Below are 16,085 nucleotides of genomic sequence, written 5' to 3'. Positions count from 1 at the left end.
GTGCTGGGGCCTGGTTAGCAGGGTCCCAGCACATTTGCAATCAAAGCTGGTATCAAAACTAGGCAAAAAGTGGGGGGTGACCCTCTGACCCTTAAACTCCCCTAAGTCTAAGACTTAAGGGCCTCCCTGAACCCAGTTCACCAAATTCCTGGCAACCTGACAAGATGAAGAAGTAATGCTTAGCTGAAACCCCCAGCAGAGAATAAGGAAGACTACAACTGATTTGGCCCCAGCCCTACCGACCTGTCTCCTGCTTCAAAGAACCTGCAAAAGAACATTGACGCATCTAACAGGACCAGCAACATCTGCCAAAAGGACTGCCCTGCACACAAAAGGAACAAGATCTCCTGTGGACAGGGGCTCTATCCAAGAAGAAACCAACAACTAAGGACTCCCATCCAACTCCGAATGCGTGAGTGCTAACCACTCGGCACCCAACGCCCACAGCCCGTGTCCAGGTGGTCCAACCAGCTACAGAGGATCCCCAGGCGATTGCGAGCAAGTGCCCACCCTTATCTGACCTCTCCACGACGAATCCTGAGGACCCCCCTTTGCACCCTGAACCCGGTCGTCCCTGTGCCACGGAGGGTGTGTGTTTGGTGCCTACTTGTGGCCCCTCCAGAGCTCCTCTAATCCACACTGGTCTGCCCTCCGAGTCGGGGATACTTACCTGCAGACAGATTTGATTCCGAGTACCCCCTGTCTCCACAGGATCCCACGTTAAAATTACTCATCTTTGACCTCTGCACCTGGCTGGCCCAGTGTTGCTGGTGGTGGGTGTTTGGAGTTAACTTGAACCCCAAATGGTGGACTTTCTAAAACATAGAGACGGAAACTGTAAGTGCTGTACTTATCTGCAAATCAAATTAACATTTCTTCCCCCCGGGAACTGTTTCTGAAAATTGCACTGTGTCCAATTTTAAAACAGATAATTGCCAATATTTCAAAAACTGTATAACTTATTGATTTCAAACAAAGTACTGTTGATACATGTGTTAAATACGAATCTATTGGAAAACTTACCTGCAACTTGAATTTTGTGGTTCTAGAACTAAATTAAGAAAATATAATTTTGCTATATAAAAATAAGTGGTCTGGAGTTAAGTCATTGAGTGCGTGCTTCTTCTATTGTCTGTGTGTTTACAACAAATGCTTTGCACTACCCTCTGATAAGCCTAACTGCTCGACCAGACTACAAAAAAAAGAGAGCCTTAGTATTATATAATTTAGCCTCTGTTAAGCCTCTGAGGAATCCCTGGACTCTGTGCACACTATGGGGCTGATTCCAAGTTTGGCGGGCGGCGGTTGCCACCCGCCAAGCGGGAACCGCCAATTGGCCGCTCCGCGGTCAAATGACCGCGGGGGTCATTCTGACTTTCCCGCTGGGCCGGCGGGCGCCCGCGAAGGGAGCGCCCGCCGGCCCAGCGGGAAAGGGCCTGCAACACAGAAGCCGGCTCCGAATGGAGCCGGCGGTGTTGCAGGTGTGCGACGGGTGCAGTTGCACCCGTCGTGCTTTTCACTGTCTGCTTAAATCATACTGGGGCCCTGTTAGGGGGCCCCAGGACACCCGTTCCCGCCATCCTGTTTCTGGCGGTGAAAACCGCCAGAAACAGGCTGGCGGGAAGGGGGCAAGCAGCGCCGCCATGGAGGATTCGCCCAGCCGGGGCTAATCCGGCGAGAAACCGACGGACCCGGTTTTCCGACCGCGGCTTTACAGCCGCGGTCGGAATAGCCACTGAAGCACCGCCAGCCTGTTGGCGGTGCTTCCGTTGCCCGCGGCCCTGGCGGTCAAATGAGGGCCTATATCTAATTTTGATATAATATATACAGAGCTAACTTACTACACTGACACCTCCAGAAACCACTACACCGTTCGCCCCTGACACCATCTGAGGTGGGTCTACTGGCTCCCCTGAGCCCGAGTCCACCCTGGGTCCCCCCTGCTGGACTTCCCAATGACCCTTTCAGCCTCAACAAGCAGAACCCCCTGACCGCGAGTGCTCCTGGGCAGAGAAACACAACGCCTAAGGACACCCCTCCATCCGTTGCCCCCGGGGCCCTGGAGAAAAGGAACAAATGTATACCTACTTCCCCAAGCACCCCAAGTCTACAACCTACCTGTTTGCTGTCCCTGACTGGCTTCCTAGCAAGAGCCTGAAGCCTTTTTGTTACAAGGACCAAACTCCTATAGGAAACCATTGGGCACCAAACGCCTTATTGAACTCCTGCACTAGGCCGTCCCAGCGCTGCCCGAAGTGACGCGCTAGAGTGGCTCTGATCAGTGTCCAGTATTTACCTTAACTCCCTGAGATTGGCTTTGTAAGTCGTTGTTAACCTTGTGTTTGTTGACCATTGTTTTCCTCCATAGATTAACATTGAGGAACTCTAAAAAGTTTTGAAGCCGAAAAGTATTTCTGCATTAAAACTACTTACCTGATTACAAAGTTTTGGGGCTTGAAACTTACATAAACAGAAGGGTTATTTTTCTAAAAAATTGGTCTCGGATTTATTCTTTGAGTGTGTCTCTCATTTATTGCCTAAGATTACAACAAATGCTTAGCACTACTCTCTGATAAGCATAACTGCTCGCCTACACTACAACAAATAGAGAATTAGTCCTATCTAATTTTGCCTCCGCAATACCAATTGGGGATACACTGGTCTCTCTGTACAGTGTACTTCATTTTAGTGCACTAAATAGAGAGCCATCTTTCTACAGGGAGAGAGCCGAAGTGGAGATTTCGTCAACGACGAGACATAGTCGAAGCAACACCTGAGGGTAGAGACCGATGAACTTTGGGATTCTTTGGACCGATGAGGGACAGGGCTGAAGTCCCAGCAAGAATGTGTGGTGTTGAACCAGTGCTCCTGTAGACACATCTGAACCAGACAGTGAAGAAAAATAATCTATGGAGCCAATGCCCATGCGCATTGTCTATAATAGGTGGAGTCACCAAAACACACACCCTATAATGTAGGTGAAAAATGTTAATTGTTATAATTGTTTATTACCATTGGAATGTCTTCAACTGGGCCTTGAAAGTTATTCTCACTGTCGTCCATCGACATCTGATGTGCGTCTTGAGACTGAGGAATGTGGGACATTTCTGCTTTGGTTTTATACTCCAACATTAGAATAGTTGGAGGTACCAAAATGCTTAAAATCACCTGTAATAAGAACACAAGTTTTAAAACGTTGTTGTTGTACAGTACATCACAGCACTGTTTTGTATACCGAAAAACCTATGGGAACTCTCAAATATGAAAATGAACTTGGAACAGAGACACACAACAGCCAGACACACTGGTTTAGATGAAACATACACAGCAAAAGGTATGGCATGCAGAGACATCAAGGCATGAAAACTGTATTTTTTTAATTCCCCTTTCTACTAAGACTTTGCTAAGTAGCATTAGAAACCAAAAATGACTGCCATCGAGAGAGGTACAGCATGTTGTATTTGGGCTGTTTCACAGGGCTATTGTGAAAAAGTGTTCCAGGATAACTCATACAGTATGTGTAAAAAAACCTCATAGGAACTTCTACTTCTGCCCATAGATGTAAACTTTGGAAATCACTAACCATAAACTAGAACACAGTATATGAATATGAGAAAGAAAAAATTTACCATCACAATACACAAACACAACATACTGTCACAATGTAGCAAAAGCAAACAGCACTAGCAATGAGCAACAAAGGGCCTTTTAAGCGATAGCGGTATTGTGGCCACCCTTGGTAACAATTTGTATGAACACACCAAGGAGGAGGACCTGGCAGCATCTTACTGGAACATAGTGGACAACTAACTTAAAGAAAATAGTATGCAGCACATTAAGGTATATGATATGGGTCTTCCAGAGAAATGCAAGCCTGAAGTCATGTCAAAGTGTATATAACAGCTTCTGCAAGAGGTGCCTACTGGTGATGTACTGCTCCCTTCTCCATTTGAGCCCACTAAGTACTGGGCCTGGCCCCAATACTGAGAGAATGATCCTTCCCGATTTAGGGGATTGTGAATCTCCAAGCTACAGAAAAACCATAATGAGAAACTCAGCAATGCTATTCTCTATCTGGGATTTTCCCTTTTCCAGTTGGCCCACAAGTAGCACCACACCTTTGACATTTCACTGCTGTTCATTCACCAACCCTAAAGGAACATCCAGTTAGGCTCTTGCATCCAGATCTACGAGGTCCTAAGGTCTGGGAGACTTATCCTGTTGTATGGGAGCTGCTAAGAGCTAAAACACCACCTCTTCAAGCCATCATGCAGGATCATTCAGCCACTCTACAGGTCACAGACTTTACTCCATCAACACATCTGTGATATCAATAGGCATTTTGGAGCATTCGTGGGTCGGTCTGGCTCTACTGAGTTGTATTTTAGGTACCTCTGCACAGTTCTAGATTTAAATATTGGAGATATTTTCAATAAAATACAGAGACCTCAAGTGCCCACTGGATAATAACCTTTCTCCCATGAACAATATCTTTACTTGCTTGGAATAATAAGTGTTAAAAACAAATGACTTACCTTGGGCAATGGCTTTTCGGGGGAAACCTCAACACAGATACTTCACCCTGTGCATATTCCCCAATGTTAAGCCTCAATCCAGAAACCTCAAAAGTAGTACTCCTGTGGACCCGTAGGTGGCATCACGTGGCTTCACACCAACCTCGTTCTGCTCTGGAAGTGACTAAACAGGGCCACATATGAGCACCAAACATGCGCAATGATGTCAGTTTTTTTTGTAGGCTTGTTTGATAGAAGAAGTATTACTTAAGTTCCAGGAAGAAGTTACTCAGAGGAAAGCACGAAAACTGAAGCAAGATGAGAGCGACTACCTGACGGGTAGAGTTTTCACTTTTTCCAATAAATATGATCATTTAGTACATACTAATTTGGTTCCCAGAGGGTCCAGTATGTCGAATGTCTCAGATTCAAAATCTATTAGTACTTCGGTTACAAGTGATAGTGAGGCTGAGGGCAGTTTGGGTACTTCTGCCCAAAGGTGTGACACTCCTAGTGGTAATGGTTTTTTACAGGAACTAATGAGGATGAAACGAGGCAAATACAATCAAAACAGAGGGGTATCATATACAAGAAAACCAGGAGGGGTAGAAGAGGAGCAGGTGGTCAAGGCGAAAGAACAGGATGGAATAAAAACGAGATCTCGGGACAAGAAAATATAGGGTTGGTTGGATCATCATCCATCAATGTGATTAATCTTTCAAAAATGGAGCTTTCATCAGGGGTTAAGAGTCTTCTGGCTAAAGGCCTCAATTTTTGCCCCAACACTTTTGGTGATCCCTGTAGATCTAAAATTGATCTATATACCGTATTTATCGGCGTATAACACGCACTTTTTCTCCCTGAAAATAGGGGGCAAATGATGTGTGCGTGTTATACGCCGATAAAATTTAATGGGTTTTTTTTCTGAAATTTCCTCTTAAAAAGAGGTGCGTGTTATACGCCGGTGCGTGTTATACGCCGATAAATACGGTAAGTTTGTTCGCAAATTTAAATTAAAGAAACATTTTCAATTAAATCCAAAGGACAGCTCAACTCTAGATGTATCTCCGCAGAAGTCATCTTGGAGTACGCTATCTATTGAAGAAGTGCATCATACAGCACTTTTATTATCTATAGCTGAACGAAATGAAGATCCTGATATTTTTTCAAGAGTACTACAGGATTTGGATGTAGTATCTAGTAGGAGTATTTCTCGTGGTTTGAAGAGAAAGTTGTGTTGGACTCAAGATTATTAGGTATGAATCCTTTTGATAAATTCTTCGATTCAGTGTGTCAGGATTATGACAATTACTTGGCAAAGAATAAATATCGACATTTCTCGAAAAACATGAGTTCAGAGGTATTTGCCGCATTGGAATTACTCAGACATGAATAGGATATCATTATTAGGCAAGCAGATAAAGGGGGGAATGTGGTTATCATGAATAAAACAGATTATGACAATGAGATTTTGTAGCAATTGAATGACAAGACATGTTATGAAAGAGTCAGTTGTAATCCCATTCCCAACCTTATGTATAAAATCAACAAGAAGCTACTTGTATGGCAACAACAGGGATTACTCAGTAGGAACGAATATCTCTATTTGAAGGTAGATCATCCAAGATATCCTTGTCTTTATACATTACCTAAAGTACACAAGGGACTACCTTTTCCACCGGGTAGACCAATTGTATCTGGTATATTAGGTCCCACTGAGAAACTTTCGGAATTCGTGGACTGTTTTCTACAACCCCTGGTTTATAATCTTCCATCTTTTATTAAAAACACCACACATATTCTCAGTATTCTGAGTGGCATAGATTGGGAGAATAATATGTTATTAGTCACATTGGACGTGGTATCTTTATACACCTGCATTAACTATGAGTTAGGACAGGAGGCCATACGATATTTTCTGAATAAAAGATCAGCAAGTCTATGAGATGACTGATTTGATTCTTACAAACAATTATTTTCTGTTCAATAAAGATTGGTTTCGACAAAAGCAGGGTGTAGCGATGGGCTCCAAATTCTCCCCCTCCTATGCAAATCTTTTCATGGGGTGGTTTGAAGATAAATGGGTTTGGGGTCCTGAATCTACTCATTGGCAGACTGATATATTATTTTGGGGTCGTTACATAGACGATTGTTTTCTGATTTGGACCGGTGGGGATGGCAAACTGGTGGAATTATGCAGTTTTTTAAACTCGAATTCCATGAATGTAAGATTCACTTACCAATTTAGTTCTGAGAACATTGAATTATTGGATGTAGAACTTTTCATTGCGGATGGTAAGATTCAAAGTAGGCTTTTTCGTAAAGCCACAGCATGTAACTCAATTGAATGACATGTAACTCTATTCTCCATGCCAGGAGTGCACACCCCAGACACCAGGTGGTATCAATTCCCTTTGGGGAACTTGTGAGGGAACAACGTAATTGTAGCTTGGATTGTGAGTTTTTAGACCATGTTGATGATATGGGTAGGAGATTTAGAGCACGAGGTTACTCTAACAAGGTGGTCTAAAGGGCACAACATCGAGCCAACCAACTGGTGAGAAGTGATACTTTGAGAGTCAAGGATCGGAACAATTTGGTGGAGCAATCCAACAAGGTCCGATTTATAACAGACTACAATGATGCCTCTCTGATTTTGAAAAAAATCATGATGAAACATTGGAATATATTACTCCAAGATGAATCACTAAAGAATTTAATATCAGAAAAAGTGCCTACATCGTATCGGAAAGGTAGGACTTTGAAGAACATTCTGAGTCCTAGTTTTATTACTACTTTATCTCCACGAGGAGCAGGTTTTTTCAAATGCGGTCTTTGTGGGGTATGTCGTTGGGCATGCCATAATACTAAAGAATTTTCTACTGTTGAGCGAGTTTTCACAATTAGATCAACAATTGATTGCAATACCGCATATGTTATTTACATAATACGGTGCAAGTGTACTCGAATATATGTGGGGAGCACTATACGCCCACTTAAGGTCAGAATTGGGGAACATGTTAGAGTACTTAAAAATTGTGATGTAAGATATTAACCTGTGATTCACAATCTGCTCACAAAAGTTTTGAATTTTTTGGATTTGAACATGTCCCTAGGGATCCGAGGGGTGGCAATAGAGAATTGTCCTTACGAAAGAAAGAGGCATTATGGATAATGAGATTGAGGGCCGTAGAATTGGGTCTTAATTCCGACAGAGAATTGGAGTAATTTTTGGGAGATTGAAATGTGAATTCCATTTGTATACAATAATTGAGTCTCTGTAATAGGTTCAATTCATATCATGTACAATCAATATGGTTTTGCTTGCATGCTGTTATCACTATTTTGACTTGAACACTTCTTGGATCACTGGAGTTGACAACCAAAATTCTCAAATATAGATTCATTCACATATGATAGTGGGGTTTGAAATGTGATTATAACATCATTGTGTCAAATTGTTGGTATATTATTTTGACATGTAGTATTCTGGGTCTTTATATTTTCATTTACTTTTCATTCTGTATATTACTTGCTTTCAGATACATTCACATTGGTTTCTTTCTTCTTTTGAAGTTCCCCCCATAATGGAGGGGATTTGAGAAGGTGCTCACAAAATTTGAATATGACCCATTGGGAGTTAGGTTTTGTTTTATTCTTACTTTTTTGTGAAATACAAAAGCTCTGGGAGAACGTTTAAGTTTCCACCTTAAATTCAATTGTTAATCTGAACTAGGTTAAAACTTTAAATTGGTGTACTGGGTTTTGGTTATCAATAAGCTACAGTGGGTACTTGAAATTGGGGATCTATAGTTTGAGAGATGTGGATCTGTGCACTGGTAATTTTCGGCAACGAGTTGGACCAGTTTTATTTATTTATTTCTTACAAGTTTCATGGGACCTTTGGTCCCATTTCTATGTTGTTGAAAATGTGTCCGTCGTCGATGTTTCCAGCACTTGCAGTGTTCTTATTGACTTCCGGGGTCTTACGAATGCGGTCAGCGTACTCGCGGCTATGGCGTTCTAACATGAGAACGCCGTGATTCCTACTATCGAGGATAAGTTGCTGTTTGTGACAGGCTTTTACACTGCGGATATCTTCCGCTTGGTGAGGATATGGACTAGCTAATTTGGTTATTGGGTAGTTTGGACTACAATGAATGGGGTTAATATTAACATTAAGTACTTATTTCTTTTCTACAGTTATCGGGCAGAGACGGGCAATTGATTGATACATGAGCGTGTAATCACTGTTTCCATTACCGGGCTTTGATTTCAAGGTATTATAGATGATGACATTTCAGTGGGCACTTATTAGATTGTTGGCATGTTGTTTACTTGTAAGATTTGTTTATAGCATTATTTCACTATATTCATATATTCTTTTATATCTTAACTAGATTTGGACGTATTTGGCTTTGATTGTTGAGTAGTATTGACAACGACTGTATACGGACAAGATCATACGTTTACACTATATTTCGGTTAACAATAAGGTATTTCTATGAGCTTTTTGAATCTATATACGTTGGCAGCACGATTTGTTCACTGATTACTATGCACGGTGTTTTGTTACTTTATAACTCTTATGTGGCACTATTGTTCTTTTGGGTGTAAATGTTACTCCTCTTCAAAGTAGTCTGTTATGGGTTTTTTCCACAAATGGTTTGTGGTTACTAGGCATGAGCACATTTGTTTTAGCAGGTGTAGGATTTAAGGTTTCTATGTTTGATGTTCAGGTAAAAATTCTGGTTAACTCTCTTTTTATTTAATTTTTTTAAATATATTATTTTCTCTTTCCTCTCACTTTCTTTGGGTGTCTTGGTCTCTTGTTTGGATTTGGGGTTTTTGTAAAACACCCAATTATTGTATTTGAGCATTTTGGTTTCTAACTCAAATAATTTGCTTATAATTTCCAGCCCTGAAGAAGTCGTTTGGGGAAATTTTCCCATAACGAAACACGTGTTGGCTTGGAATGTGTTATGATTTCCAATGGATGAATTGTTGGGATTCAAGCTGCTGGAAGATATGATTCAATAAATTACTTTGATTGGACTATACGTTAGAGAACTATTTCAAACTTCGACTGAAATTTTTTCTATATTATCAAATTGTGTTGACATATACCTTGATTGTAAAATTGTTGGGTACCTAACACTGTTTTTCTATAATTTGTGGGTTTCTTTGTGAAAACTTTAAGGGATGGGTGTTTTTCCCTTGTGACGGCACCTCATAAGTTAATTAATTTTGGCTGGCTTTTGTCCTGAGCGCCTTTTTCTCCCCTTATCATTAAACCCCATTAGTTGTTTGCTCCCTCAGATGTAGAGTTCATCAGTATAATGGTATGGATGTTTCTGTGGAAAAAACACCCATTTCACAGAAGGGGGAGGTGGAACGGAGGTTTAGATAAGTGTATCCACCAGAAAAAGCGTTATCTTGTAAACAGATACCAAAGCAGTACCTCCATAGGTGGTAGGACAATGGAATGGCTCTGATCAAAAATACCAGATGGACTGATCAAGTGAAATAGCTATCCTGAAGGACCTGAATGTCATGGCAACACTGCTTCATGAACGTTTGCACAGCGGTCCACGCAGCAGCCTGACAGATATCCAAGACAGGCAAGTGTCCATGACAAATCAGTAGTGGCAGCCTTGGCTCAGACGAAATGAGCCTATATCCCTTCTGTGACTGCTTCTTACCTTGTGCACAGTATATTTTAATGCAAAGGGCCATGTATCTAGACGTGTTTCTGGTCTGCTCTGAATTGCCTTTCTTTGCTCCTGAGAAGCCAACAAAAAGCTTACCATTCACCTGATGGTCTCTGCTACAATCAATATAGAAACTGAGGGCTTTCTTGGAATACAAAGGAGTCTCTCCTCCTCTTTCGAGGGGTGAGTCAGGGCAAAGAAGGTTGGAGAGGTGATAGCCTGACCAACATAAAAAGGTGTAACTACTTTGGGTAGGAATACTGCTGGAGTCCTCAACAACAGTTTGTCTGGAAAAAAGGTTGCATAAGGTTGGACTGAAAGTGCCTGGAAAACACTTGCATGACAAGCTGAAATTATTGGGACCAAAAAGACAGTTTTAGGGTCAAAACTCATAGTAGGAAACTATGCATACCCACAACAGGGTTGCATGGACACAAAATGGGTGGTGCATGAAAAAAGTAAGAACCAGATTCTGGCTCCACTGTGGTATCACAAAGCGCTTCAGCAGGAACATAGGTTGTAAACCTTTAGGAAACCTCATCACTGCAGGTAATTTGAGCGAAAAGGCTGATTCAGTAACTGTAACAAAAGCAGAAAGAGTTAACAAATAGCCTTTAACAGTGCCCAGAGCAAGTCCTTGCTGAGTCAAAAATAAAATAAACAACAAAGTATCTGGCAATCTGCTGTGTAATGCATACCCTGTGGCGTTTGACCCAATAAGCCACATTCAAACTTATCCCAGTGACTAGCATTCACTAACTTTGTGAAAGGGTGCCTACTTGCTAAGATAACATCAGCGACAAAGTGAGGGAGATCAAATAGAATCAACTGCTGCAGTTCAACCTCCACGCATGGAGATGCAGGTCACACAGACCCAGGTGCAAGACCCTGCCCTGCTGGTACGACAGAAAATTGTCCCAAAGTGGCTTGCTTGAGTGCAGCACAGACTGATTGAAGGACAGATGCTCTTGCACAGTAGTTTTGGGAACCAGACTCTCCTGGCACAATGTGGAGCAACTAAGATGACTCCTGATGGGTCTTGTCTTTTTTTTTTTTCCAGAACTCGAGCCACATGAGAAGCAAGGGTTGAAAGGCATATAGGAATCCTGAGTTCCACTTTAGACATATCCGAGAGACAACTCTAGTGAGCAAAAGTGTTGACAAATGCTTGTTCTCAGCACTGGCGAAAAGATTGAGCCTGGGTTCTCCATACTGCTGAGAGACGCAGTGCATTGCCTCCGGGAGCAGTTACCATTCGTTTTCTAATAAGCGGCAGTGGTGAAGTTTGTTCGCCCTGGCATTTAGAGATCCCATCAGGTGGTACATGACCAGAGAAATGCCCTGTTGTACAGATTCCTGGCACCGGACAAAAAAAAAAAACTCCACCCTGCCCTGCTAGGTGCAGTACCACATGGCAGTAATACAAATCTGCGTGCACTCACTAGACTTAAATAATAACATTCACTTTTTCATGCCGGCATAAGTCTGGGGGACAGGATAAAAGCAATTATAGCCAAATTTAAAAGCCAACTGATTTTGATCCCTAAAGGACTTTACCACAGCTCAACAAAGGTGTGTGAAAGAAGTAGTTCAAATTGCTATGGTAGCCATAAAGTGATTCAATCAGGTGTAGTAGCCATGAAGAATAAGTTAGTTAACTTTGGTAACAAACTATCTGATACAGAATATTTCTAGCTGCAGATTCCTTAACTTTGAAGTTCCCAGGCAGCAGACTAGATCTTGAAACCTTTGCTTGAGCAATACGCCTGCGCTCCCAGGCAGGTGGTTCCATTCGGTTCTGTGTGGAGTTGGTGGTGCCAGATGTGACATTGCAGTCACCTATACAGGAGCCAACCAGGCGCGTGGACGTCAATTACTCTTTTCACAACATTCCATGTCAGGTGCACAGAGCCATTAAGCAAACTGACAATTGTGTGTTATATAGGGCCCTGAAAAGGTAATACCCTGGAAATCTTTCCGCAGAGTGGTGAGGCATTGGTGGGTGTAAGGAATCTGTAGCTTGATATAGTCTCTACCAGATACATACATTACCGAAGGTAAATAACTTGTTCATCTGAAAGAAACCTCTAGCTGCAGATTCCTTACCTTTGAATAGATAACCAAACCATAGCCTCCTGGCAGTGGACAAATTCTCTAAACCAGAATGTCATGCAGTACTGGACAGCCTAAATGTCCATCCCTGCAGTTCTGACTATCCAGGCAGTAATGTTTGGCAAACGTGTTCAAAGACGGCCACATTACTTCCTGAAAAAATGTCCAGGACTGGAACTCCACAAGCTAACGCCGTGGCCACAGCTTTTCCTCTGGTGGAATGGGCTCGTTAGTCTTCAGGAGGCTGCTTCTTAGCCAGAGCATAGCAGATTTTTATACAAAGAACGGCACAGTGGAAAATGGTTTGTTTCTGTACTGCCCAACCTTTCTTTGCTCTAACATATCCCACAAAGAGTTGGTTGTCCCCCCGGAACTCTTTTGTGCAGTCAAGGCAGAACAACAACGCTCTTTTTGGGTCCAGTCGGTGGAGTTGCTCCTCTTCCTTGAAGGGATGTGTGGGAGCAAAGAAGGTGGGGGGCAGGGTGACAGTCTGTCCCAAATGAAGATGTCAATACCCTTTGGGAGAAAAAAGGCACTGGTGCCAAGCACCACTTTGTCAGGAAATACTGTGAGATATGGTGGCTTGCATGACAAAGCCTGCAGCTCACTCAACCTTCTGGCAGATAGTATGGCCACGAGAAAGACTGTTTGATGGTGAGCAGCCTGAGGGGACAGGTATGAAGTGGCTCAGAAGGACCACACATGAGGTACACGAGAAGGAGGTTCAGGTCCCCCTGAGGCAAAATAAAGGGTGAAGGGGGAAAACATATGTACAGCCCATTTTAGAAATCTAGTTACAATATGGGATTTAAACAATGAGGGTTGGGCAGGCAACCGCTGAAACGCGGATAAAGCAGACAGATAGCCCTTACAAGTGCCCAGAGCAGAGCCCTGCTGGGCAAGAGACAGATTGAAAAGAAGAACATCAGAGAGAAAAGCAGAAAGAGGATATAAAGACTCTGTACAATATTTTATCAATCTTTGTAAATGGCAGGTGTATACTGTTTTTGAGGAGGAACAGCTGGTTGCTAAAATAACATGACAGACTTTGGAAGGAAGGATGAAGACTCAACTGTCGCTGCTCAATCTCCACGCATGAAGACGCAGAGTTTAAAGAGTCGGGCGGAGAACCCTCCCCTACAGCTGCGACAGAAGATCCTCCTTCAAGAGGTAGCCTGATTGGAGGAATGATGCTCATCTTCAGATGCTCAGAATACCAGTGCGTAGTCACAAGGATTACTTGGGCCCGGTTGTTCTTGATCTTCTTGAAAACTCAAGGTAGGAGTGGTATGGGTGAAAAGGTGCACAGCAGGCCTGAGCTCCACTCGCGACAAAAAGCGTCGCTGAGCGATTGCCACCTTGGAAACTCCAAGGCGCAATACTGCTGATATTGCGTGTTCTATTCAGAGGCTAACAGATCTAACCAAGGCTCTCCCTACTGCTGAAATATTCCTTTCATCACCCCGAGTGGAAACACCACTAGTGATCCGCTAGGCATCGCCGGCTGGGTTTGTCTGCTCTGGAATTCAGAGAACCTGTCAGGTGTTGGACCACCTGGGTAATGCCCTGCTATTCCAGCCATGTCCAGAGATTCAGGGCCTCGTGACAAAGCGGCCCCACTCGGCCCTGCTTGTTGCAGTACCACATGGCGGTGCTGTTGTCCATGAAAACATGGAATTACTTCCCTCTGAGAGAGGGAAGAAATGCCTTCAATGGTAGTCTCATCATCCGGAGTGCCTACAGGTGGATGTGGAGACTGGATTCCACCGGAGACCAGAGTCCTCTAATCTCCACCTCTCCCAGATAGCCATCCCATCCCAAAAGAGACGTATCTGTCACTATTGTGAGGTATGGTTGGGGAAGGGCGAGGAGACTGCCTCTAACCCAATTGCGGTTTGTAATCCACCACTGCAGGTCTTTTGCAATTCCGAGATCTGGACCTTGTCAGAGACATATAGCTGATGCTGCACCCACTGGAACTTCAGGTCCCACTGTAGAGCCTGTAGATGCCACGTGGCATGAATTACCAGCAGAATGCAGAAGACTATGAGGCCCAGCAGCCTCAGAGTCAATCTCACCAAAACCCAGGATAGAGGCCGAAATACCGCTATCATAATCTGAATATCCTGAACTTGCTGCTTGGGAGGATAAGCCCGAAACTGCACTGTGTCCAGAACAGCTCCTATGAAAGAGAGCGCCTGAGAGGAAGTCAAGTGTGACTTCCGCACATTCATCGTGAACCTCAATGAATGCAGGTTTGCTATAGTCTGGAGGTGGGGGACAATGGCCTGAGGAAAGCCCGCATTCAACAGTCAGTCATCAGGGTAGGTGAAGACTAAAACCCCCGACCTGAGCAGATGTGCTGCTATAGCTGCCATCACACCTTGGTGACCACCCGAAGGGTGGTAAGGCCAAATAGCAGCACGGTGAACTGAAAGCGCTAATGCCCTACCTTGAACCGCAGGTACCACCTGTGGGCAGGCAGGGTGGGAATATGAAAATACGCATCCTGCAAGTCCAGCGCTACCAACCAGTCTTCTAGGTCTAGGGCAGGCAAGACCTGAGCCAACGTGAGCATCTTCAACGTCTCTTTCTTGAGGAAGAGATTAATGGTCCATAGGTCTAAGAACCTTGTTCTTTTTGGGTGTCAGAAAGTAGTGGGAATAACAACCACTGCCTACTTCTGATATGGAGACCTTTTCTCTGGCTCCACTGGCCAAGAAAGCCGTAGCTTCCTCTCAGAGCAGAGACAAATGATCCTCCACCAGCTGTTTAAATGTTGGCAATATTGGTGGAGGAAAGGATTGGAAAGGCAGGGCATAGCCCTTCAGAATGATCTGCAGTACCCAAGCGTCCAATGTAATGGACTACCAGTGGAGGAGATGATGCTGAATTCTCCCTCCAACTAGGCAAGCATGGTCCTGCAGAACCAAACTAGTTCCCAGGGCAGTGGTTCCCAATCTGTGCGCCGCAGCACCCCAGTGCCCCATGAAAACTAGCCTGAGGTGCCGCGAACAGCACAAACCACCAAGCACACAGTTTGGGTACCCTTGAAGGATGGGGGTTCCCCTAGGGCTGTGTTACCCCACTGCAGACCTTAGCATACCAGCAGGAGCGAGCTCTGAACTGAGCCTTTTCCACGTCGCATCCTTTCTCAGTGTCCTGGAATAAACCGGTGTCTTGGAACAGGCCAGCCTCGTAAAAAACATACATTTTGTTCAACCATGGGTGTACTGCAGTAAACTAACCATATCATCTCCGTCACAACTTAGAAAGCAAACTTAGTGTGCTACTTCCTCAAGGTGGCTCAGGCCTTCCAACAAACTAAAGTATCTATTTTCTAGGAACAAATTCGCCCACTTCTACAATTGTAGTATGTTTTTGAATTAATGAATAGATGCAGTCAGCTCTTTATTCACACTAATCGTGATAAATCTTTATCTCTCAAGTAACCTGCTCAACATTAATATATTTTTACAGTTGATTTATTTAAATCTCAACAAAGAAAACGTGAGCAGTAGAAAGCAAAAATGTAGGGCAACATTTTAATTTTTTTGGGTGCTAGTTTAAGAGAAGGTTGTATTTGCTAGAGGCAATTTTTTAAAACAAAATATAGTTTTAAAAAATTCCATCTGCAGACCACAGAGAATATTTTTCTGACTTAACCAAATAAAGAGTTTTATTAAACAACTTTTAGATTTCATTTTGTAACATATATGATTATGATACTGAAGTATTCCCGAGGCCT

General features: G+C 43.3%; 1 protein-coding gene across 1 annotated transcript in view; it reads right to left on the bottom strand.

Moving 5' to 3' along the window:
- Nucleotides 1–16,085, bottom strand: part of TRPM7 (transient receptor potential cation channel subfamily M member 7) — a 1,269,618-nt gene that overhangs the window by 676,865 nt on the left and 576,668 nt on the right. Inside the window, exon 18 of the mRNA XM_069222535.1 lies at nt 3,013–3,168. Within this exon, the coding sequence (XP_069078636.1) occupies nt 3,013–3,168 (156 nt within the window). The remainder of the gene's footprint in view (nt 1–3,012; nt 3,169–16,085) is intronic.

The sequence above is a fragment of the Pleurodeles waltl genome, chromosome 3_1 (genome assembly GCF_031143425.1).
Source record: "Pleurodeles waltl isolate 20211129_DDA chromosome 3_1, aPleWal1.hap1.20221129, whole genome shotgun sequence".
Taxonomy (NCBI): domain Eukaryota; kingdom Metazoa; phylum Chordata; class Amphibia; order Caudata; family Salamandridae; genus Pleurodeles; species Pleurodeles waltl.
This window is presented reverse-complemented; position numbering and strand designations above follow the sequence as displayed.